The following is a 25,488-nucleotide window of genomic DNA, read 5'->3' as shown; positions in this document are numbered from 1 at the left end:
AAATATATATATATATTTTATTTTTTTCAATTTTTATTTTTATAACATATATTATCCTCCAGAGGTGGTGGAGGCAAAGAGCCAAACATCTGTTTGAAACAAAATATATTTAGCTTAAATACATAAAGCATACTGTATTTAACAATCGAATACCTGATTTCAGATCTGTATGGGTCTTACTCAAATCTCTAGCCTACACTCAGCTGAAAGAAGTGGAATAGGTTTAGTTTTCACTTCTAAAACACTGAGATTTGTATTTGCTTTTGTTGTTTGGACTGATGTGGTCAAGGTCTTGCTCATCACCATGGTCACTTGTCAGTACTATTGTGCGAATCCAATGTGGTCAATTGCCAAAGGCGGGTCATAAACAAAACAGCTGAGCTCAGTATCTGGAAAGCCCTGTGATGGGCTGGACTGTTTAGAACAACATCATAGCAGAGCTGAAACTGAATGTTTGGCAGTAATGCTGTGCTATAGCTGCATTCTGAAGAAAACTAGGATTTCTCTCTGTAAGAGAGTGAGTAAACCCAACCATGAAAGTTCTGTTTAGAGCAATAATGTGAAATATTGTACTGTCTTAATAATGATTTGTCATGATTAACTTTGCTTTTGCTTTGATTATGATGGTTTATGATTGTGTTGATGCTAAACTTGAGATATCAAAAAAGGTGTCGCTGTTAGGGGTCGTTCACACAGAACGCGTTTTTCCATTCCATTGCGCTACTTTTCCATTGTTTTTCTATGTAAACACGTGCTAGACGGATGTGTGTGACGCATTGCGCTCGCGTCTTGTGTCTTCAGCAGCGTCTCACGCATGACACGGAGTTCTAAAAAAGTGGCGCTCAAGTTAAAATCAGTTCAACTTTTTTCAAAAAGACCTTGCGTTTGTTCCTCATTCCACTGCTCATGTCTCGCATTTTTGCTTTGAAAAACGTGAGACCGAGCCTTTAGAGCATTTATATGTATTTTATATTATTTTTGAAATATTGGAAAATTAGAGCCACTTGTAGATTATAAAATCAGTATATGAATTTGTCTTTCCTTTTATGCTTTTGTTTTCTTACACTGTACCTGATTGCTTATTTTGTGTACAAACTTATTTACAATAAGTTATTACAATAGCGGCATTTCAATAGTGGACACCAAAAGCAATAAAATTTCATGATAACAATTTTGATACTCCAAAAACTGATAAGTTATATAATGAGTTAAATGAATAGTTAACCCAAAATGGAAAAATCTGTCATCATTTACTCACCCTGATGTCGTACCAAACCCATAAGACTTTTATTCATCCTCAAAGATAGGCAGAGATTTCTGTACATTGGACCAAAGCAGATCTTTTAACTCCTGTCCATGCAACCAAAACTTTGATGCTTCAGAAAGTTTATAAAGACATCGTAGAAGTAATCGAGTGGTTTAATCATGATCATTTTTATATGATGAACAGATTCAATTACCCCTATAAATTGGCAGATTCACTTCCCTTACACCTTAACCCACCCTTAAACCTATACCACCAAACCTGTCCCTAACCTTACCTGAATCTTTGTAAGGGTTGTGTTCTGTTTTCTGTGTTTTTTGCATGTTTCCTTTGTTCTAGTTTTCCCATCTGTTTTGATTACCGTGTTAGTTGTTACTGATTCAGCTGTTCTATGTTCCATTGATTATATCCTTTGTCTTTGGTATTTATACCAGTTGCACTTTGTCTGTTCTCGTCAGGTGTTGGAAGGGAGTTTGCAATGCTGTTCATGACAGTCGCGCTTCAAAAGCAGCAAAAGTAACATTGTACCTAACAATTAATTTAAGTAGGCCTACATTGTACCTAACAATTCATTTTTTACATTTTCAGGTATTCAACCATAGTATTAAGCATTCATAGTATTAAGCAGATTCTTTTTGTCTGTATTTAAGGTATTAGACCTTAGAAAGATGCATGTTTTGGCAAATCATTTTTTATTTTGTGGAGCAAAGCTAGTCTTTTCCATACAATAAAAAGTGAATGGTGGTAGCCACATCTGTTACTGGTCCACATCCACTTTCATTGTATGAAAAAATGGCTTGGACATTCTGCTAAATATCTCTTTTTGTGTTCCACACAAGAAAGAAAAAATATAAAGGTTTGAACTGACTTGAGGGTGAGTTTTGTTGTTGTTGTTGTTGTTGTTTAAATTTTTAAATTTCACCTCTCTATAATCTGGTTTTGATCACATCTCTAAATTGTTATTAATTAACAAATTCATATTCATAAAGATTTCATTCTTGGAACTGTACATATTTTTGTTTATTCTAGTTTTGTGTGAGTGTTCTCAGCCCCACAGTGTCCCTCTAATTCTGACTGCCTTACTGTGAGTCAGCATTAATGATGCATGCTGACAAAAGCAGCTGTATCTCATTGGCTTGCGCTTTCTCATGGTCTCTCTCTGTCTCTCTCTCTCTCACACTCACTCAATCACTCACACTTTTGCTTCTGCATCATTGTTCAGTCTAATCTCCTAATGCCCTATTGGCTGCGAAACATTGGCGGCATCTGCACCTTCATCTCCTCTTCAGTCTCAGAATTACATCACAATCCCACAATGCTTTGCAAAGGGTACTGCAGTGAGTTAGCATTTACAGAGAGTGAGTTGATGAGAGGAAAAAGAGAGGGAGGGAAAGTGAATGTTTACATGGTGAATTTATGAATGACGTAGAGAGTGAACGAAAAAAAGGTGTGGCCTGATTAAAGATCCAGAGAGAGTGAGAGACCAGTAATCCTTCTCCTCATGTGCTAGTCTGAAATGAGCTGTCATCTCTTTTCTGGCTTAGCTGTGCTCAGATTTCCTCTCTGCTCAGTGCAGACGTGAAACGCAGCATTGCCGGATATCAACATGTGGGATGGTACCTTGAGAACAGCTGGTTGATGGTAGGTTTCAGTGGAGCTCTTTCTGATATACACTGTTGATGCTCCATTGATTCTCTTGCTGCTGGTAACATTTTGTCACTGTGGATGAAAATACTCAATGACATGATGTTTTGACATTGTTATGTTGGCCAGAATGTAGGCTCCTTCTTTTATTCTGATACAGCAATGCTTTATTATTGCTAATTTGTTTGTGGAAAAATGTTTGCATATCTTGATAGATGATATAGATTTAGGATAATCTGTTCTTGATACATCTTTATGGTTGGCATAAAGACTATAGTAACTGCATTATGCTGTGACTTCTAGTGCTGTTAGTCTGGTGTGCAGTGTTAACCTAAGAATGATCTGTTAATTTATAGGGGTAAATTCCTGTTGTTATTCAGTCTAGTATTAAAATCAGATGTCATCTTTATCGTGCACTCTTTGATGTGACACACAAGGCTTGCTTATATAAATATTATGTAACAGACCCTAGCAGGGAGGGTATGCGGAAAATGACAGGGGCTTTAGGAGTCTAGGAAATGTGTATGTTTTAGAGTTGCCTGACTATTGTATATCTATCTCTACACTGGTAAATGACTGGTAAACATAGACACTAATTGTTAAAATAGAAATATAAGAAGTTGTGAGTGTGACCAAAACTAGATATGCAGACCAAGCCAACATACAGTATGGCATTAGGCTGCTTTTGGTGAATGTTCAATCTTGGTCTACACCCCATTGTTGCCTTGAAAGTGAACTCCAGCAAATGATGATTAGTATGTCAACTTAATAATTATGTGTGAAAAAGAAACAGGCTGACATTGCACAATGTTTATTTATTTATTTACCAAAAAGAATAAGCAACTGTTTTTAATCCATAACCCATAACTTTATAATATAAAAAAATTTATTAAAATATTTAAGTTACATTTTTAAATGCTCATTACTTGCATACTCATTTGTCAGATTTTTTTTTTTTTTCAACAACTGAGAAATGGTACACCTATAAATGAAAGGGATAGTTCACCCAAAAATGAAAATTTGATGTTTATCTGCTTACCTCCAGGGCATCCAAGATGTAGGTGACTTTGTTTCTTCAGTAGAACACAAATGATGATTTTTAACTCCAATCGTTGCGGTCTGTCAGTTGTATAATGCATATCAATGGCAACACCATCTATAAGAGTCAAAAAAACATGCTCAGACAAATCCAAATTAAACCCTGCGGCTCGTGACGACACATTGATGTCCTAAGACACGAAATGATCTGTTTGTGCGAGAAACCGAACAGTATTATCATTTTTTACCTCTAAAACACCACTATGTCCAACTGCCCTGCACATCCGGCTAGTGAGGTCTGATCGCGCTCTGACAACGGAAGTAATGTCTCGCACTCATTGAAGCAAAGCGCGAGAGATCACTTCTGTCATCAGAATGCGTTTTTTGACCTCACTAGCCGGAAGTGCAGGGCAGTTGGAAATAGAGGTAAAAAATGATATAAATACTGTTCGGTTTCTCGCACAAACCAATCGTTTCGTGTCTTAGGACATCAATGTGTCGTCACGAGCCGCAGGGTTTAATTTGGATTTGTCTGAGCATGTTTTTTTGACTCTTATAGATGGTGTTGCCATTGACAAGCATTATACGACTGACAGACCGCAACGATTGGAGTTAAAAATCATCATTTGTCTTCTACTGAAGAAACAACATCACCTACATCTTGGATGCCCTGGAGGTAAGCAGATAAACATCAAATTTTCATTTTTGGGTGAACTATCCCTTTAATTTACTATTTTTTGTGTTTAGAATAGGGACAAATTTATCTAGTAAGATTTTTTGTATTACAGCTTTTTATTAAAAAATAACAGTATAGACTTGGTCGGCATTACTGGGAACGCCCACGAAAACGTCATATCTGTTTATGCCGTGGAGGGAAAGCAAACCATTCGAATAAACGCGGGTAGACCTTGTTAGATGCTTGATCTTTACTCTTTGTAATAATGATTTTTGCATGGTACAATGCCTAAAAGTTGCTGTCTAGCGTTCTTAACCTCTAAGAAGTTAAAAAATACACAATCTGAAGTTTTATATACTGCCAAATAAACTGATGTAGCCAGTGTTCTGACAACCCTGTCAGATTTTGCTACCTCTTATTGAAACAGTAGGTAGCACAATTCGACAATGAAAAATGCTAACTATCAGACTGTGCTTCCAGCATGACATTTATGTGGTTTACGGCTTTATTAACATATACACAAACCCCAACCCTAAACCTACCCTTACAATAATGCAAGTACTTGGTGGTAGCACAATCTGATATAGCATTATTCTTTAGAACAAGTGCAAATCGACAGCAAAAAATGCTACCTATCAAATTGTGCTTTATTAATGTCTACACCTAAACCTACCCTTGCAACAATGCAAATACAGTAATTTTGTGTTATTTATCATGACAAAAATTATGAAATATTGGGACGCACGCTCAGTAAGCCCAGGTAGGACAATCTGACAGGTAGGATGAAATGTCAGGACACCGACAAGGAGGACAAAGTGGCTGAAATAAACAAATGTCGTTCACTGATATTTTGTGATGTAAAATCACTCCTGCAAAGCCACTGGTGAAAAAATTGTGCGCCTCCAGGGACCTGTAATTCTTCATGTTGCTCTGTGAGTAGATTCCTGTGTGATATAGCCTAGCACATCCTCAAATAGGCTAATAGGACTGAGTAACATTGCTGCTACAGTCAATACTATGCATGGAATTTATTCATTTAACATGCTAAGACATACTATTTTCTATATCATAGCTTTAATGAACATGGAATAACAATATATAGACTGTTGGATGAACCTGGGTTACTGATATTATAGTCAGATTGAATAGCTGTCTATTATACCTAGAGACTCAATTAGGTAACAAAAAATGTAAGGAAACGACAAATCTGGCCATTCCGTTGGGCCGTTTGTCCAGTCACAGATACTGTATGGACAATCCGGCTCAATTTTTCAATGTATCTGGCTCTATCGAGCGTCAGAAGTGATTCTAGGTACGTCATACTGTATTACATATTGATTGACTATTATACATATTGATTATTTGTACATGTGAATTCGTGAAATCAAGTTTTTTTTTACATCAATTCAAATATATAAATATAATAAATATACACTATATTGCCAAAAGTATTGGGACACCACTCCAAATCATTGAATTCAGGTGTTCCAATCACTTCCATTGCCACAAGTGTATAAAATCAAGCACCTAGGCATGCAGACTGCTTCTACAAACATCTGTGAAAGAATGGGTCGCTCTCAGGAGCTCAGTGAATTCAAGTGTGGTATCATGATAGGTCGCCACCTGTGCAATAAGTCCATTCCTGAAATTTCCTCACTACTAAATATTCCACGATCAACTGTTAGTGGTATCATAAAGTGGAAGCAACTGGGAACAACAGCAACTCAGCCATGAATTGGTTGACCACGTAAAATCACAGAGCAGGGTCAGCGCATGCTGAGGTGTACAGTGCGAAGTTGCCAACTTTCTGCAGAGTCAATAGCTACAGACCTCCAAACTTCATGTGGCCTTCAGATTAGCTCAAGAACAGTGCGTAGAGAGCTTCATGGAATGGGTTTCCATGGCCGAGCAGCTGCATCCAAGCCAAGTGCAATGCAAAGCGTCGGATGCAGTGGTGTAAAGCACGCCGCCACTGGACTCTAGAGCAGTGGAGACGTGTTCTCTAGAGTGACGAATCACTCTTCTCTGTCTGGCAATCCGATGGACGAGTCTGGGTGGGCCGACTCCATATTAAACCCTACGGATTAAGAATGGGATGTCATTAAATTTCATGTGCACGTAAAGGCAGGCATCCCAAAACTTTTGGTAATATAGTGTACATTTACAACATTTACATATTACATATATATATATATATATATATATATATATATATATATATTAGGGTACACTATCTGTATGCTTCTATCTGTATCTATATGAGCAGTGTATGGGAGTTAATTCACTTCCGTTGTGTTCCGTTTAGCTGATTTTAATTTAAGAAATTGTCCTACGTGAACACCCCCTTATGCTCTGGTTCAGATATTCATGGCCTCCTTCCGTCTCTCAGTGTTGCTATGGCGATATGGTCTCAGTGAAGCTCTTTTCCAGTAGAACGAGGGGGTGGATGCCCTTGAGGGATCCGCTCCAGCACTGTGGCTGTGTCCTGCTTCTCTGTCTCACTGATCTACAGTATTTGTGACATGCCCTACATTGCAAGCTAATCTGCAGTTCCCGTGAATCATATCTAATGTTTCTATTTTAGATGACAGTTTGTGGATGTTTTCTCATAAGTTGCTTGTTACATCTCTAATGTCAGTGTCCCACTAGCCATTTCTTTTTTACTGATTTTCAGTTGTAATATGTGCAGTTATATAATATGTACAGTATAGCATCTTGTTATACACACAGTCAGGAACACCTCAAAGGTCTGACAGATGCTCCCACAATTTACTCTTATCATTAGTTCTTCTGATGTTGTCAGTGCTATCTTACTTCCTTCGTATTTCCTTATCGCAAGTGGGCGAGTCAGGTTTATGAAAACTAGGCATCGATTATGTGTAAATGTGGGTTCATGTGTGTTCATGCGTTCAAATGCATTCATCTGTCTCATGTCAGACATTTGCAGAAGTACAGAACAAACTGTTTGCAGCTTAGTTTCAACTGAGAATATTTTTGTTTTTTTAATGTTATTCATAATACAGAAGTGTTATTTTAGTATTATTTATATACTATTATAGTAATTTATTTTTATATTGTCAGTTTTCATTTTCATTTTTCATGTGCTCTTGTTATTTTTATTCATTTCTTTATATTTACATATAGTTTTAATTCATTTTTATTTCCATTTTAGTAATTTTAGTACAACAACTTTGTACTATTGGTACCCCTCAGTACCAATGACTTTGCACAAATTTGGTAAATTTAATATTGGAATTAGGAACTGGGCATAAATGGTTTACATGTAACATGAAGCTCACACTATGCTTAAAAAGGCAGTGTTATTGATTTCAGGAAGAGCTCAAGATCATCAGGATCAAAGAAGGAGGCAGAGCAAAAGAAAAAAAAAAAAAACACTTTGCCTTAAAGAAAAGAAAGAGGATACTCTACACAGGAAATGATAGCAATTACAGAACAAATGGGTTTGAGTGGAACCATGCTGGTATTGTGGTAATCCGAAGCGTTTTAATCCTAGAGCATAAAGTATCCATTTCCCTCATCTTTGAGGGCAGACTGGATAAGACATGCTGTCTGTCTGTCTGTCTTTAAAGAATACATTTTAGAACTTTAAAAAACATTTTTTTTTTTTTAATCATATGTGACCTTGGACCACAAAACCAGTCATAAGTCGCACAAGTATATTTGTAGCAATAGCCAACAATACATTGTATGGGTCAAAATTATCGATCTTTCTTTTATGCCAAAAATCATTAGGATATTAAATATCTTGATGTTCCATGAAGATATTTTGTAAATTTCCTACCGTAAATATATTTTTTAAAAAATGTATTTTTTGTGAGTGGATATGCATTGCTAAGGACTTCATTTGGACAACTTTAAAGGCGATTTCCTTAATATTTTGATTTTTTTGCACCCTCTGATTCTAGATTTTCATATAGTTGTATCTCGGCCAAATATTGTCCAGCCATAACAAACCATACATCAATGGAAAGCTTATTTATCAGCAGATGTACAAATCTCAATTTAAAAAAAATTGACCCTTATGACTGGTTTTGTGGTCCAGGGTCACATTTGTGTTCATGATAAAGCAAGGTATTAATATGACTGAATTTTAATGTAAAAGCAAGTTTTTTCATACTCTATCCACAATGAGAGGATGTTGCTTTGCTAAACTGTAGACTCAATATGTAAGAGATTTGTTTCACTCTAAAATTATTTCCTTATACAGCATCCAGACAGTGCAGACAAACCCATCAATTTTCTCTTTATGAGCTTCCATATCCCACACCAGAGCGTATTTTTCAGTCTGTTATGTAGATATTGTCTAGAAGCCTGTGTTTAGAGTTTGACTTTCACTGAGCATCATGTGGTCAGTGGATCGACTCACAGATGCATGATTCTGCTCTGCTCAGCAGTGAGGACATCTGGCCTGTACATCTGCTTGGCTTTCTGCAATGTGTGCATTAAAACAGACAGCTTTTAAAGGCCTAATGAAATATTTACTGCTACGGCTTTTTCTGTTTTGAAAACATCTTAAGGATACTGTAGAATGCATCTTTTAAAAATAATAATAGATATTTACAAAACTGGTGATAGTGTTTAACCTACACTGCAACAAGATAAACAAGCCTTTTTAAAAGTGTCTTTAAAATGCAGCTATTTTGACTTGACTTTTACTATGTAAAAAGGAACAGCCAACAAAAAACATTAAACATTTATAAAAAATTAATCAGTCATAACTCGAGCTTGGATTTTTTTTCTTTACTGTTGATATTAGATATTTAATTGTGCGTGTGCATTTTCTCTATTTTTCCACTTGGATTACCATCGCTGTCATGTAAAGTTCGCTTAAAGTTAACACTAATAATTTAATAACACTGTTAAATGTAATTTTTAGCTAATCTCAAAATGAATAGGCCTTCATTTTTCATACTGTACATTTTAAAGTTGCAATGCCAAAAAAATTACTTGCAGCTTTCAAAAAAATTCTTGCTTTTTTTTTTTACAAACTTATTTACTAATTACTACAATTGTGTAGAATTTTCTATACTATCAGCCATAACATAATTATAATTATCGGCTTATCATATTGTTCAGAATTTTAATATTGACACGTCCCCAATCTTGTATGAATCAGTGCCTTATTACGTTTTGAACATATATGAAAAGTTTACATTCATTTTTATCCATTTTTTTTATATATATTGTAACATGTTCAGAATGTTAGTGTTGTTGTAATTAAGGATGTGTTTGATGTACTTTATTCATTTGCCATTGAGCAGAAAAGCAGAAAAGAGCAGAAAAGTTCCCCGCTGGTTCAAGTGTGGTTCTCTGAATAAGTCAGGGTGTGTACGGTGTGGGCTGTGGCCAACAACAGTTTTTAAAAAAAAACACCCCTTTGCATAGATACGCCTCGTTCTTCTCTTAAGAACGCTACAATATATTGAAAAAACACAACCGATCATATCTGCAAGTGCTGCAATATCACATATCCAAAGTTAACCAGTAAACCTTTCATTTAATATTGTGCTGTATCTGTGACATCAACTCAGATAAGGTCACTGTCCACTGTCGGTCATGGCTGATGTTTTACCTTTTAGATTATCCTATGCAATGACATTATCCAATCATAAAAAGCCTTAATGGAGCCGCCCTTTAAAAATGGGTTATTTCTGACAGAGGGTCAGAATGGGTTGAAAATTATTGTTTTTCCACGTATATATTTATTTTTATTTTTTTAGAAGCAGTCTTTAACTTTTAACTTTATAAGTAAACCTCAAAGAACATATTCAAATAATAAAAAAATCCATGTCATGCCCCTTTTAATTATTACTCTGAGTGAAAGCTCAAGATGAACTGGGATTCCAGAGTTGTGACGTGAGATTTGCTGCACCTAGCACCTTATTTGTGTTAATTAATACAGTATGTTTTCACAGAAAAGAAATAGCTACATCTTGTGGGCCTTCCCAGGAAAAACATGCCATCTGTTATTTTTTCATTTATTTGTTTGAACTCCTGTACCCTCTCCACAGGGCCCGGGCTGAAGAAGTGTGGGAGGTATTTGATAGAGTGTTAGGATGGCCACTGAAGCTTCTACCCTCCCAAGTCCTGTGGTGCGTCAGATCGACAAACAGTTCTTGATTTGCAGTATCTGTCTGGATCGCTACAACAATCCCAAGGTCCTTCCCTGCCTTCACACCTTCTGTGAAAGGTACTTCATTTCTGATATTCCATTATATTGCTCAGTTTGGTTATTTTACAGCTAAATGTTTTTTTGTTAGCAAAGATGAGTGTTAACTTCCCATTCTTAATTCTGTAAAGGTAATTTTACTCATTAGAAGGCTTTGTAATACATAGAGGGATATTTCACTCAAAAATTTAAATTCTATCATCATTTACTCAGCTTCATGTTGTTCCAAACCTGTATGCATTTCACATATGTGCCTTTTGAACATCACAAAAAATGCCCATATGATGAAAGTCAATAGGATCCATTGTTGTTTTGGACCTCATTGACTTTCAATGTATAGACAAAACAGCTGAAACATTCTTCAAAATATCTCTCATTATATCTCTATATAACTCATTCACGCTAAATGTTTGCTCTTTGAATTCTTGCACCCGGAAACAATGCAAGTTGATACCATTATGACTAAAAGGTTGCTAAGAAGTATTTACTACTAAAGCAAGGTGGTTTTTGACTCTGGTCAAGCCTATCCAATACGAGTGGGAGTGGCCTTGTACGGCAACATGCTCAGTGCATTATGGATGTTGAAGCTTTCCTACCTATGTGGCGTAAGGGAAGACAACAGTCTTATTTCTCTGTTTTTTCTAGTCTGGTAGCACCGATTTCAGTTTTTTTACCTTTCTACTGTATGGACCGTTTTATTGAAAACCCATTTTGACAGCGGTGAAGAACTCCTTTAAAGCAGAAAGGTTTGTGGTTAGTAAATATTCTGAAATCCTTTAAATTCAGTAATATTACCATGAAAAGCCAACATTATGCAAAATGAACATGAATAAGAGAACTGAAAGCTGAATAGGAAAACTGACAAATTTTAAAATTCATAAGCAAATGCACAAGTGTGAAACACTGGTCCGAATAATATATTAGTATTGGCCATATTTCTAATTCACAGATGTCACAAAGTTTGACTTGACACAGTTCCGTCTAGGATCAGAGAGGAGCATCACAAATGAGAGAGAGAAAGATTTTAGAAATTTTAGGATGTCCCTTTTTCTATACCAGCTTTTCACATTTAACAAAAATTATGAAAAATGAAAGAAGCAACTATGATACCTATGACATCAATGCAATCCAATGAAGTCCTCTATCAAGACTTGTACTGTTTTCAGAAAATCACATGATCATTGACGAACGAAGCCTTACTGTCTGAACTGTGAGGAGTGTAGTGTACTTTTAAAATTTCCTAAGCAATATGCTGTTTAATTCATTAATAAATATATATATATATATATATATTTTTTTTATTTTTTTTTAATTTAATTTATTTATTTATTGTACTCGACTTGGTTCGGTTGTTTGGTGATCATTTTTACAAAAGCTTATATACTTATGTAAGAAATTGTATCTTATTTAAAAAGAAGTTCCTCTATTTAAAAAAAATTTCAATCGATGCTTTATATAATATGCTTTATATTTCCCAGCTTTATGGCTGTTGTAAATGTATGAACCAGCAGATGGTGCTGTTGTTGATACTCCAAGTCTTTGAATCTTTACTTGGTAGCATCAGTAGCCTATAAGTCTGGGACAGAAGGAAGTACTGCAGTATATAATCTTGAAGCTCTCCTCATATCACTGTGCTATGTGGCATTTCCACCTAGTAGTACACTTCCTCTGGTTGGCCAATCAAGACAGGGGAGTGACTGGTAGCCATTATTGCTGACACTTGATGCCAGAATGCCTGTATACACATCATGCCAGTATACACATCATCAGAGATGTCATTGTGAGGAGGCATGTGATAATGTGATAAATCATTAATAATACTGCAGTAATCCATAAAAAAAAATCCATTTTGATTTTATGGCAACTTTAATATACCCAATTATTTGTTTTGTCTCAAAAACACAAAATGAATATGTCTTTCTAGTGAGAGCCAGTCACTGTCACATAGGTTGTCATTTCAATAACCTGTTCCTATTGCCCCAGGTGTCTGCAGAACTACATTCCCGCCCACAGTTTGACTCTGTCTTGCCCCGTGTGCCGTCAGACCTCCATTCTGCCGGAGAAGGGTGTGGCGGCACTTCAGAGTAACTTCTTCATCACCAACCTGATGGAGGTGCTAAAGAGAAGCCCAGACACTAACCTCAGTGAGGACTGCACTGATGCTATCAATGGAGTGGCCACTGGACTACCACTCTCCTGTCCCAATCATGGAGGAAATGTAAGACGTATACAGCAGCACAGATAACTAAATGTCTAGTGTACAGAAGCCTGACTGTATGTTTAGATGTATTTTCTTCCTGGCAAGTTGCATTCTGTTCATTTTTGTATGTGAAATTGCTAGAAGTTTTTGCAAAGGGAGTATATGTAAACATAATGTGAAAAGTTATCCTTTGCTTATCACTGAAGCTGTGCACAATAATATATTAATGTATTATAAAAAAGAGCATTCATATTCAGTATAATATTCAGTTCTTCCTCTCTTTTCATCAGGTAATGGAGTTCTACTGTCCACCATGCGAGACAGCCATGTGTGAGGAGTGTACTAGCGGCGAACACGCAGAACACGCCACCGTCCCACTCAAGGATGTTCTAGAACAGCACAAAGCCTCGCTACAGGAGCAGCTGGATGCTGTCAAAAACAGGCATGTAACACGCCTGTTTAAGTAAATTGTCTAATTAAAAATATGTCTAATTAAGCAGTATGAAGACAAGTGAATGAATACACTCCTGAATCCTAAACTGTAACTCCTGTATATATGCGTTATCACAAATAATTCAATTCAATTCAATTCACATTTATTTGTATAGCGCTTTTCACAATACATATCGTTTCAAAGCAGCTTTACAGAGAGTGCATGTCAACATTACAATTTGGAGAATGCAGTTAGCTAATAATGTAATAATTTAGGCAATTAATATACAATCACTGTTAGCAATTTAATTGAAGGTAGAAGCAAAGAGCTCCTGGAAAAATGAATTACATATTAACAATAATTAGGATATATAGAAATTTGCGAATGTGCGTGTTGATCCAGATGTTGCATCTTCTGAAGTCCTCGCAGGAGTTGGCGCCGTCTCTTCCAAAGTTTTAGTCATCTGAGGTCTTCTTAAGAGGCTGGATCCAAACTGAAACTGATGTACTCTCTAGTCACCTCGGGACGGGCGTCCCAAGGTAAAACAGAAAAGCAAACGGAAGGCCAGAATAATTAGCATAGCTGCTGTTCATAACATTAAGCAAAAATAGTCATGTGCAATTGATCTGATATGAGATTCATTATGTGAATGCTTGGCTAAAGAGATGTGTCTTTAATCTAGATTTAAACTGGGTGAGCGAGTCTGAGCCCCGAACATTATCAGGAAGGCTATTCCAGAGTTTAGAAGCCAAATGTGAAAACGCTCTCCCTCCTTTAGAGGACTTAGCTATCCTAGGTACAACCAGAAGTCCATAGTTTTGTGATCTTAACGAGCGTGAAGGATTGTAGGGCGATAGAAGATCGGTTAAGTACACAGGAGCTAAACCATTTAGAGCCTTATAGGTCATTAGCAGTACCTTATAATCGATACGGAACTTAATAGGTAACCAGTGTAGAGATGATAAAACTGGTGTTATATGATCATATTTTCTTGACCTGGTAAGAACTCTAGCAGCTGCATTTTGTACTAATTGTAGCTTGTTTATTGAGGAAGCAGGGCAACCAGCTAGTAATGCATTACAGTAATCTAGTCTAGACATCATGAAAGCATGAACTAACTTTTCTGCATCAGAAACAGATAACATATTCCGTAACTTAGCAATGTTTCTGAGGTGGAAGAAGGCTGTTTTTGTAACATATGAAATATGATTTTCAAAGGAAAAGTTGCTGTCTAATATAACACCCAGGTCTTTAACTGTCGAGGATGGAGCAACAGTACATCCTTCTAAATGCAGATTGTAGTCTGAGAGATTCTATGTACAGGTTTTTGGCCCAATAAGTAATACTTCAGTCTTATCTGAATTTAATAGAAGAAAATTACTAGTCATCCAATGTTTTACTTCTTTAACACACTCTGTCAGATTGGATAATTTAGAGATTTCATCTGGTTGTGTTGAAATATATAACTGAGTATCATCAGCATCAGCATCAGCAGTGGAAACTAATTCCATGTCTTCTTATAATATTACCAAGTGGCAGCATGTATATTGAAAATAGCAGAGGGCCTAACACAGATCCTTGAGGCACTCCATAATTTACTATCGTTATCTTAGATTTTTCCCCGTTTAAATAAACAAAATTGTGACGGTCTGATAGATACGACCTAAACCACCGTAATGCCTGTCCCTGGATACCAGTGTAATTCTGTAGTCGATCTAGGAGTATTTTATGATCTATAGTGTCGAACGCAGCACTGAGATCAAGTAACACTAGTATTGAGATACAGCCTTGGTCAGAAGCTAAAAGTAAGTCATTTGTAATTTTAACGAGCGCAGTTTCTGTGCTATGATGAGGCCTGAATCCTGATTGAAATTTTTCATAGATAGCATTTTTTTGCAAGAAGGAGCACAATTGGACCGACACCACTTTTTCTAGTATTTTAGATATAAATGAAAGATTTGAAATGAAATAATACCACTGACTCCAAGCACTATGCAATATGCTTACAAATTTTTAATAATATTTGAATAAAGGGTGAAGATGTCAATTTTCCTACACCAGACGATGGGTCTAATTGAAACGCCTAAATTCAAGAATTGAGTGTCCCAAGAGGTGTGTCCCAATACTTTTGTCCATACAGTGTACCTCTTAGAAAGCAGATCTTTAGTAGATTGGTTAGTTTGGTTAATGTACAGGTTTGGAATCTGAGGATGATAATACAGTTCTCGTACCAACTATTCTATGCAACATAAATACATTTTGCAGATTGCCAATACTTTTTTTGCATTCAGTCCTGATCCTGGGGACCCACCGCTCTGCACATTTTGTTTGTCTCCCTTAAATAATGGAGATCAAAGAATGTTTTTTTGGCAATATACATAATGAAAACATTATATGAACATCTCCACACGAGGCCCTTAGTAAAGTCAATTAAGTTTTAATGACTTTACTATAATTCTAAAATGTGGAAAATAATAGTAATAACAAAAAATAAAGAGTAGATTTGTCCAAACATTCAACTAGTAGTGTATAAAAACAAAACAAAAGGGCCATTTGTAATGAAAGTAACATAAAAAAAGATAAAATAAGTAACTTGTTCTTTTTTTCCTTAGGCTGCCAGAAATTGACTCTGCGCTAGAGGTTCTGTCTGAGATTTTGCAGCAGCTGAGCAATCAGAAGAATTCAATAGAAGAAGTGATTCATGCTACTTTTGAGGAACTTCAGAAGACCCTCAATGTACGGAAGAGTGTTCTGCTGATGGAGCTGGAGGTCAACTATGGACTCAAACAGAAGGCTAGTACACTTATCTAGAGGATATTGTTTTTTTTAATGTTATTATTGGTAGGCACCTAGCTGTTTTATTACCATCATTTATTACTGTCTTATTACTATCATCTTTACAACATTTTGTTTTAAATTTTTGTTAAAATAGCCTTAAAGGCCTGATATACTCATGGCAAAGTTATTTTTCGTTCTTGGCTTAGAGATAAAAAGAAGTTTGAAATAGCTGAGCAGCAGTATAGTGTTAGCAAACATCTCGATGCGTCCACACTGCTGAGAGCGGCTTTTTAATGAATATGTAAAAATATATGCGCACTTTCTCTGAATAACAAAATAAACACAAAAAAATGACAACAGTGAGAAAACAGTAGTTAAGAAAGCATCTGCTCATAGTGATGTGGATATGTTTGCATTCACGTGACATGACTCCAGTCACATATATGTCATGTTTATTTATATTACCACTTACAATAGACTACTTTAAAGCAAGCAGCTTTACAGTATTAACCATTAAAAAAAACATTGTCGCTTTCAGTTAGAATCACAACTTCAGTTTCTACTATAAAGCAGCTCTGCAGTGTGTTCATGTTTTACCTTTTCTCTGACCTCAATGGACTGAACAGAAGAAATTATCTGGAGAAGATTTCCATGTCAAAGAAGGCAGAGCCACATATCACATCTACTGTATCTATTACAAAATCGCCATGGACCAATGGTAGTTTGAAGGTGTTTATTAGCCAGAGCAAACTTTTCCGGATGGTTCGCTTTGTCAAGCTGTTTCGAACTCCACAAACAAACCTAACGAACTTTGTTTTGGCCTGATCTTGAAGTATATCAGGGCCTTAATTCTACACGTTGTCAGAATATTTTCTTGGTTATAGTATCACAATATTTAGATTTCCCTGCCCCTAAACGCCACATAAAAACTAGTGAATTGTGATTGAATATTGCTTATACTTGCTTATTAAGTGGTCAGTTCTCGACCCAAATAAGCTACAAAGTAGAATAGACTTGTTTATTCTCTGCTCTGTTATTTTGGCTCCGCCCATATGTCTTGCTGTGGTGAATGATTAAACAAATTAATAACTCTATAGCACATGCTTGTGTGTGGGTCTGACATCAGTCCTGGCAGCTGGCAGTGCGTCACATGGAAATGATTCATCTGGAAGAACCAGACTAACTACAGAGGCAGCCTTTAAACACAAAGTAAACAAAGGCAGCGCAGCTAGTCGCTAGCAGGCACAGATAGTTTGGGGCAATGTAATGGAAGAGGACTGTGATAAACAAGTTGAGGTGAGGTAGGATTCTGAATTCAGTTTTTTATGGAGTTTAATTTTTTAGTTTTAGAGTCAAACTGTGTCAAGTTTTTCCTCATTTGGCATCTTTTTATGACCGTTGTATTTGAAATGACTGAACATGATGGCTTTATCAAAGCATGGATCTGTCAGCGTTGGTCCCTGTCATGCTATGCTGACTGATCCATTAGACCTTTTTTCTTAGATAGAATGGCTTTATAAGTACCAGATTCTGTAAATGATGACATATGTGTGCATGTCACGAATTGATGTTCATTAAGAGGTGACTTTTATGCTGTCCAGTACATGCTTTTAGCACTGATTAACTGCTAGTAGTAACTGCTTGTTTACACATACAGTGTGATCCATTGTTTTTAGTAGTTTTGTCCCCATTTTGCCTAATTTACTGCATGTACTTGATTTTACTAAACCTAAATACAAAACCTAATGATTATGTTGTCCAGCGTGAACTGCGAATGTTCCAGAGTGCATCTTGTTCTTTAATGGATGCAAAAACATCTGGTCTCCTGTACAAAGGTCATAAGATCATCACAAATTTGTTGAATTTTATTAGTGATCTAGTAATAATGCAGACTATTCAATATTTCCTCTTAGTTTATGTGTATCCTTTAGATTTTCTAAATCTAAAAACAGATTTTCAGTGTATATCATCTGTTCGTGCTGCTGTGTCTGTGTGGCTGCAGATCTAAATATTTATACGACTGTGAACAAACCTTTTAGGCTTAGTTGGATTTAGGAACGCATTTATGTGTATGAATATATATAATTTGCATGTCATTGCAGGTGTTGCAAGCTCAACTGGAGTCGTTGCTGCAGGGGCAGGAAGGCATACGCAGCAGCTGCAGTTTCACCGAACAGGCTCTTAATCATGGCTCAGAAGCTGAGGTCCTATTGGTCAAGAAGCAGATGAGCGAGCGTCTTGATGAGCTGGCCAATCAGGAGCTCCCACTTCGACCAGAGGAGAACAACCAGTTGGACTTCTTGGTGGAGACCGAAGGTCTTCGTAAATCCATCCATAACCTTGGTGCTATAGTAACCACAAATGCTGTAGCCGCAGAAACTGTTGCCACCGGTGAAGGCCTGAGGCACTGCGTCGTGGGGCAGCCAACCTCTGTGACCATAACAACAAAAGACAGAGACGGCGGATTGTGCCGGACAGGAAATGCTCTGCTCATAGCTGATCTTTCTGCCTCTGATGGCACCATAGTGGGGGAAGGCGAAGTCACGGATCATAAAAATGGCACTTATGAGTTTGTATACACAGTCCCGTGTGAAGGCCGCTTCACGCTCTCGCTGAAGCTCTATGATCAGCATATTAAAGGCAGCCCATTCAGCATACGTGCCAATAAAATGATGGACATCTCCCTGACTGCAGACGGAGGCAAGAAACGTCTTAAATCTCCAGGAAGCAGCCATGTGAAACAGCGTGCCATCAAGCGCCCTGCCAGCATGTACAGCACCGGCAAACGGAAAGAAAACCCAATTGAAGATGACCTCATGTTCCGAATCGGTATGACTAGCACACGTTCCTTTTGTCTGAATCCTGTCCTAACAGATTGCATAAGAAATGAACACTACTACAGTCAGGTCACTGTAAAAGGGGATTGCTTTTATTAGAGAAAACCAGTTTGATCAAAATACAAAAGCTTACAAAAGGAACTACAAAAGGAACAAGCTTTTATATTTGTAAAAAAAGATGAGTCACTCTCTCATAATCTCTCATGACTCACTCTTTTATTACTCATTACTTTTGCTGAGAAAAGTGTCTCTTTGTTATAGTACAATAGCTTTTAAATTTCCAGGTGTTTTGTGGATCTAATGATTAGTGTGTGTCCGTCCATCATTGGTCAATATTATAAATCTATGCTAAATATATATAAATCTATACTCTTAAAGGGTTAGTTCACCCAAAAATGAAAATAATGTCATTTATTACTCACCCTCATGCTGTTCCACACCCGTAAGACCTTCGTTCATCTTCGGAACACAAATTAAGATATTTTTGTTGAAGTCCGATGGCTCAGTGAGGCCTCCATAGCCAGCAATGACACTTCCTCTCTCGAGATCCATTAATGTACTAAAAACATATTTAAATCAGTTCATGTGAGTACAGTGGTTCAATATTAATATTATAAAGCGACGAGAATATTTTTGGTGCGCCAAAAAAAACATGTGTCATGTGATTTTAGCAGTTTGGCGGTTTGACACACGATTCGATTCATAACGGTCCGAAGCTTAATGAAGCAGTGTTTTGAAATCGGCCATCACTATATAAGTCGTTATTTTGTTTTTTTGGCGCACCAAAAATATTCTCGTCGCTTTATAATACTAATATTGAATCACTGTACTCACATGAACTGATTTAAATATGTTTTTAGTACATTAATGGATCTTGAGAGAGTAAAATGTCATTGCTGGCTATTGAGGCCTCACTGAGCCATCGGATTACAACAGAAATATCTTAATTTGTGTTCCGAAGATGAACAAAGGTCTTACGGGTGTGGAACGGCATGAGGGTGAGTAATAAATGACATTTTCATTTTTGGGTGAACTAACTCTTTAAGAAACAAATAAATATCCTATGTTAGCAGATGAGGAACAATAAAAAAGAATAATCAGTTTTGAATGGATGTCCTTAGAAAGACAAAAATGCCATCCATCCATCCATCCAATCAATTTATTTATTTATTTATAATTTTGTCCCAAAGGAACTAAAGGCAGAAATAAGGGTGAGTTCACCAATCTGCAGGGAGTTGCTGCTTCTTCTGTTGGCAAGGTCCTGATAGCAGACAGTAACAATCAGTGTGTTCAGGTATGAAATTCTACCGTCTAATCACAGTTTAAATCCACTCTTTTTACCTCCCTTCTGTGGGTTGCTTAATGCCTTTTTCATTTAAATGAAACATTTGTAAGAAAAGAAATGCTTAATTTTATGTTTTTTTTAAAGATGTAAATTGTTTCATTTGTAGATATTTTCAAATGATGGACAGTTTAAGAGTCGGTTTGGAGTGAGGGGCCGATCGCCAGGACAACTTCAACGACCAACTGGTGTCGCTGTGCACCCCAATGGTGACATCATCATTGCTGACTATGATAATAAATGGGTCAGCATTTTCTCCAGTGATGGCAAGTTTAAGGTATCTGCATCTGCTTTTTATTAAATTAGTTTTATTAATAAAATTTTTTACTTTTAAGAATTTATGGCAAAATAGATTTTTTTACCAAATACTTGTTAGTATCAGAAATCTTTGCTATTGTCATGTTTGTTTGTTTTCTAAATACACATAAAAAAGGAAAATTCTTTCAGGAGGTTGAATTTTAACACTTTTTTTTTTCTTTCTTGTGTCCTTTGTGTCTTTTTTCAGACTAAAATTGGCTCAGGGAAGCTCATGGGTCCTAAGGGTGTATCGGTTGATAGAAATGGCCACATCATTGTAGTTGACAATAAATCTTGCTGCGTCTTCATTTTCCAGCCCAATGGAAAACTTGTCTCCAAGTTTGGCAACCGAGGCAACAGTGACAAGCAATTTGCAGGTACTTACCTTGGTTACATACTGTCTGAAACTTATTCAGCCTTCACATGCTATCCAAATTATTGTAAACAGAAGTTTCCTAGTCAGAAATTGGACATGAATAGCCTCTCAAAACTATTTTGATACCTAAGTTTCCGAATTGGGCAGGCCATAAACTTTCAACATGGCCGAGGAGAGAAACATTGCTGTAGTGAATAATGACTGTTAAGATTCATTAGTTTTTCCCACATATATAGCTTTCTTTTACCGTTAAAATCATGCATATTTACATGTATAAATAACCATTTGATACATATTGTATGTACAACAAAACCATTTCCGTGATGAATCCGATCTTCAACTAGATGGAACTGGATTAAATATTTTGACTGTTGTGATCCCAATCGAACTTATGACCTGTAACGCTGCCTGAATCATAATCATGCACTGTTCGCTTTTGGCCAGAGGAGAACTGGCCCCCCGACTGATCCTGGTTTCTCCCAAGGTTTTTTTCTCCATTTTTGTCACCTGTTGGAGTTTGGGTTCCTTGCCGCCGTCACCTTTTGGCTTGCTTAGTTGGGGACACTTGATATTCAACAATGTTTTTGATCTGCCTGCATTAACACCATTGTATGCAAACTTAACTGAGCTGGACGATGACATCACTGTTTTCTCCAGAGCTGATGTATAGATGAATGAACTAAATTAATAACTATTGATTTTTACAATGGAATGAATCAATACTGAATTTACTTAAGCTGGACAATGACACCATTTTCTTTAAGAGCTGCTGTGCAGCCAAAATTATTTTCCTGTTATCACCGTAAAGCTGCTTTGACACAATCTGCATTGTAAAAAGCGTTATATAAATAAAGGTGACTTGACTTGAAAATAGCATAATGTTAAAATAACAAAAATAGCATTTATTTGAAAGAAATCCCAGAAATCCTAGATAGCACAATGAATGTATACAGTAGCGCAAGTAATGTTTATATGGTTGCCAACAAATGGGATGCTAAAAATCCATTGGCTATTGACTAAATATCTTCTATACATTTTAGCTTTAATAAGATTTCCCCAAGAAATAGGCAAGAATGAACCTGGCGTCTTCCTATTCTTTCTGACAAAACAGCACTTTAACACAACACAGTCATAATTACAACTTCAAAAGTATGAATTAGATGATTTCAGATGATGGCAGCAATAATCTAAAGACATGTGCTTGCTCAAATTGCTTCAGCCTTCAGCTCATACAGTATCTAAAACAGTGTTCTCACTAAATAATTTTTCAACACAAATGTTATGGTGATTGTGTAACCGAGCACTTTTATGGGACACTTAATGACAAAAAAAAGAGCAGGAGAGATTTCGTCAAAAACAACAGTGACCATTATTGTGTAGACTAGTGGGATGAGGGCTTCACTTTACCAAAAGTTGAAGTTGAACTCTTTTTCTTTCCTTTTCATAGGTCCCCACTTTGCAGCAGTGAATCAAAATAATGAAATCATTGTGACTGATTTTCATAATCATTCTGTAAAGGTAAAATATCATTCTAATATATTGCCATGTCATATTCCTCAAATGTGCTGTCTAAATTATGTTAGTCACTTTTAGCCACCATTGTGGTTACTTTTTTTAAAAACGCTTCACTCATACCTGTTCAAAGTCAATAAAAAAACATCAGTCTTTTTAAATATTGATGTGTTAATGCAGATTGTCATCACATTGCAGGTGTTCAGTCCAGAGGGGGAGTTTCTACTGAAGTTTGGGTCGAATGGCGAAGGAAATGGGCAGTTTAATGCACCGACAGGTGTGGCGGTAGATGCCAATGGCAATATTATAGTGGCTGACTGGGGCAACAGCCGGATACAGGTAACAGGCTTAGACCTACTGAATATTTCACAAAAAATGTGTGATTGATTAACCTAAAACTTTTTGTTTGGGCTACAAAAGTAAACACATTAACTTATGAGATTAATTAAACAGTGTGATGACTGGCAGTACACATATATTGTAATATATCAGCTAAAAGATTGTAGATTTAACATATTTACATCATCCATCTGTGGGACTCCAGGTGTTTGACAGCAGTGGATCCTTCTTGTCCTACATCAACACCTCCGCAGACCCTCTGTATGGCCCGCAAGGACTGGCTCTCACCTCTGATGGCCACGTTGTGGTGGCAGACTCTGGGAACCACTGTTTTAAAGTATACCGTTATCTACAATAGCACTCTCACTTCCACAGCACTTACTCCTTAAAGCTGCCGCCCCTCGTGCCAAATGAGACCCTCATATTGCATTGAAGTTGTCATTTTAGCCTCATTCGTGACACCCTCACCTTGCAGAGAAGAACAAACTTTAGGAAATGAGATTCTGTACCATGATCATAGTAGTTTGCACACCTAAAAACATTGGTTTTACAATTTAAAGGAATAGTTCACCCAAAAATATAAATTCTGTCTTTTTTTACTCTTTTTACCTTATGTTGTTCAAAATCCATATTCATTTCTTTTTTCCATGGAACATAAAAGGGACATTTTTAAAGAATATATAGGCCATTCTTGTCTGTATTATTAAAAGTGCATTGCAGCCATAAACATGTTGTTCTTTATATTCCAAGCCATACAAAGACCCTGTGAGGAACAGACCGAATTTTGTTATTCACTGAAAATCATCCATTCCACTGTAACTCTGAAATCAAATATATTGTGTTAATGATGTCGGCATTACTTTCGTAATTATTTTCAGTTTCAGTAAAGAGGAAGATAAACAATATATGTTAAATTATAACTTTTTTAAATTGCCATAATTTTGTATGCAAATCTGTCATAACACGAGCTCTATAGACTACTTTTTCTCTTTTTTCTCACTTTTATTATATGAAAGAGACTGTCCATGATCCTTAAAAAAAAAATCAACTTTTGTGCTCCATGGAAGAAAATCACGGTGATTTGGAACAAGTAGTGAGTAAATGATGACAGAAATGTAATTTTTTAATGAAACTGTCTCTTTAAGAATGAAGCTATATAGATTAGGTTATGCTGTTCTTCACTTTTGACTCAAAAACTGCTACACATTAGGGGAATAATACATGTTTCTACTGTTGAAAAAAAAAAAAAAACGAAGCGTTCTTGTTTCAACACAGCTGATTAAAAAGGGAACTCTTCAAAGTATTGTAAATGCGATTCCAAATGCTATTAAATTTTAAACATCTACACATCAAACAGACAAAAATAATCTCACTATGGTTGGCCAGTATCACCAATATTTGTTGAGTTGTTTAAAAGAGATGTCAGGAATATTTCTAACTTATACCACAATATATGTGCTTCTCTGATTATGACTGTGATGTGCACAACAGTGGTTGGTACGATGTTTGCATAATGCAATTACTGTACGTCTCTGTAATCACTTTAACCCATAATATGCAAGAAACAAATCATTTGATATGCTGTTTAGATAAACAAAAACTTTTTTTTTTTTTAAATCACTGCACTAATTAAAATCTGCCATTTCATTTATAAAAGACGCTAATTAATTTCTCTTAATTTGTTCCATTCAGAAAAATGACCAGAAAAAGTCGGTGATGTATCACATGCGCAATTCACCCGATGCACTTTGTGATTTAGCAACACAAAAAACTTATATAGTGCTAATATTAAAGGGCCCATGGATGATATGCATTATTAGTGATCATTATGTGTTGCGAGAGTGGTCATTTTGTGTTGTTGATAAATCATGTTCATACTCATAATGCTTAAACTGAAAAAGTGCCCTGTTTTTTTTTTTCCCAAGTGTACTCATGCCAAACAGATAAATGCAGAAAGTAAATCTTCCTTGTCTCATGTCTGTTCTCCTGTACAGTCGTATTGTCATTCACATGGAACTAGTGCTGCTTGTTTGCACAAAATACACAATAATTTCACATACATTCCAAAATGTATTTCTCCCCTTTATACCCACAAACCTGCTTTTTTTGTAGCAATAAAGCTTGAATCTTACTCCTTTGCTGTATGCCTTAACTTTATGCTTTTTGGCATAAAACACCATTTAGGTGACCAGTGTTATATCATATTTGCACAGCACATGAATTAATCTTGTATTATTTGAGTTGTTCTGAATCTATTCAAGTCATTAATATTAGAGATAAACACTGACCTACAGATGAAAAAGGAATATTTAATTTTATAAGAACACTTAATTGTTCTGTGTTGTACTTTCATGACTATGAAAGCAATTTAGAACCTCAGATGGAAACAAGCCAGTAAGTATACACTTTGTTTTGGCGGTCTAATTTGTAACATTGCAACTACGTCAACTTATTCCACTAATCCTAACAGTCTACTAATTCTCTGAGAGTTAGTTGATATGTAGTTGCAAAGTTACTTATAGTTAAAGTGAATACCCATTCACTACAAACAAAAGCAGCTTC

General features: G+C 36.2%; 1 protein-coding gene across 3 annotated transcripts in view; it reads left to right on the top strand.

The window, feature by feature from the left end:
* trim2a (tripartite motif containing 2a) overlaps positions 1-25,057 on the top strand; it is a 37,988-nt gene extending 12,931 nt beyond the window's left edge. For 2 of the 3 annotated variants that reach the window (XM_051914099.1, XM_051914190.1), the window contains exons 2-12: positions 10,655-10,833; positions 12,796-13,030; positions 13,303-13,454; positions 16,058-16,238; positions 18,326-19,052; positions 20,251-20,354; positions 20,512-20,679; positions 20,908-21,076; positions 22,523-22,593; positions 22,786-22,926; positions 23,132-25,057. In XM_051914099.1, the coding sequence (XP_051770059.1) occupies positions 10,700-10,833; positions 12,796-13,030; positions 13,303-13,454; positions 16,058-16,238; positions 18,326-19,052; positions 20,251-20,354; positions 20,512-20,679; positions 20,908-21,076; positions 22,523-22,593; positions 22,786-22,926; positions 23,132-23,284 (2,235 nt within the window). In that variant the 5' untranslated portion in view covers positions 10,655-10,699 and the 3' untranslated portion in view covers positions 23,285-25,057. Of the gene's footprint in view, positions 1-2,672; positions 2,906-10,654; positions 10,834-12,795; positions 13,031-13,302; positions 13,455-16,057; positions 16,239-18,325; positions 19,053-20,250; positions 20,355-20,511; positions 20,680-20,907; positions 21,077-22,522; positions 22,594-22,785; positions 22,927-23,131 lie in introns of those variants that run through there. The other variant, XM_051914272.1, reaches the window with a different exon arrangement.
* Positions 25,058-25,488: the final 431 nt, after the last annotated feature.

This window comes from Ctenopharyngodon idella, chromosome 1 (assembly GCF_019924925.1).
Source record: "Ctenopharyngodon idella isolate HZGC_01 chromosome 1, HZGC01, whole genome shotgun sequence".
NCBI classification, from domain to species: Eukaryota; Metazoa; Chordata; class Actinopteri; order Cypriniformes; family Xenocyprididae; genus Ctenopharyngodon; species Ctenopharyngodon idella.
This window is presented reverse-complemented; position numbering and strand designations above follow the sequence as displayed.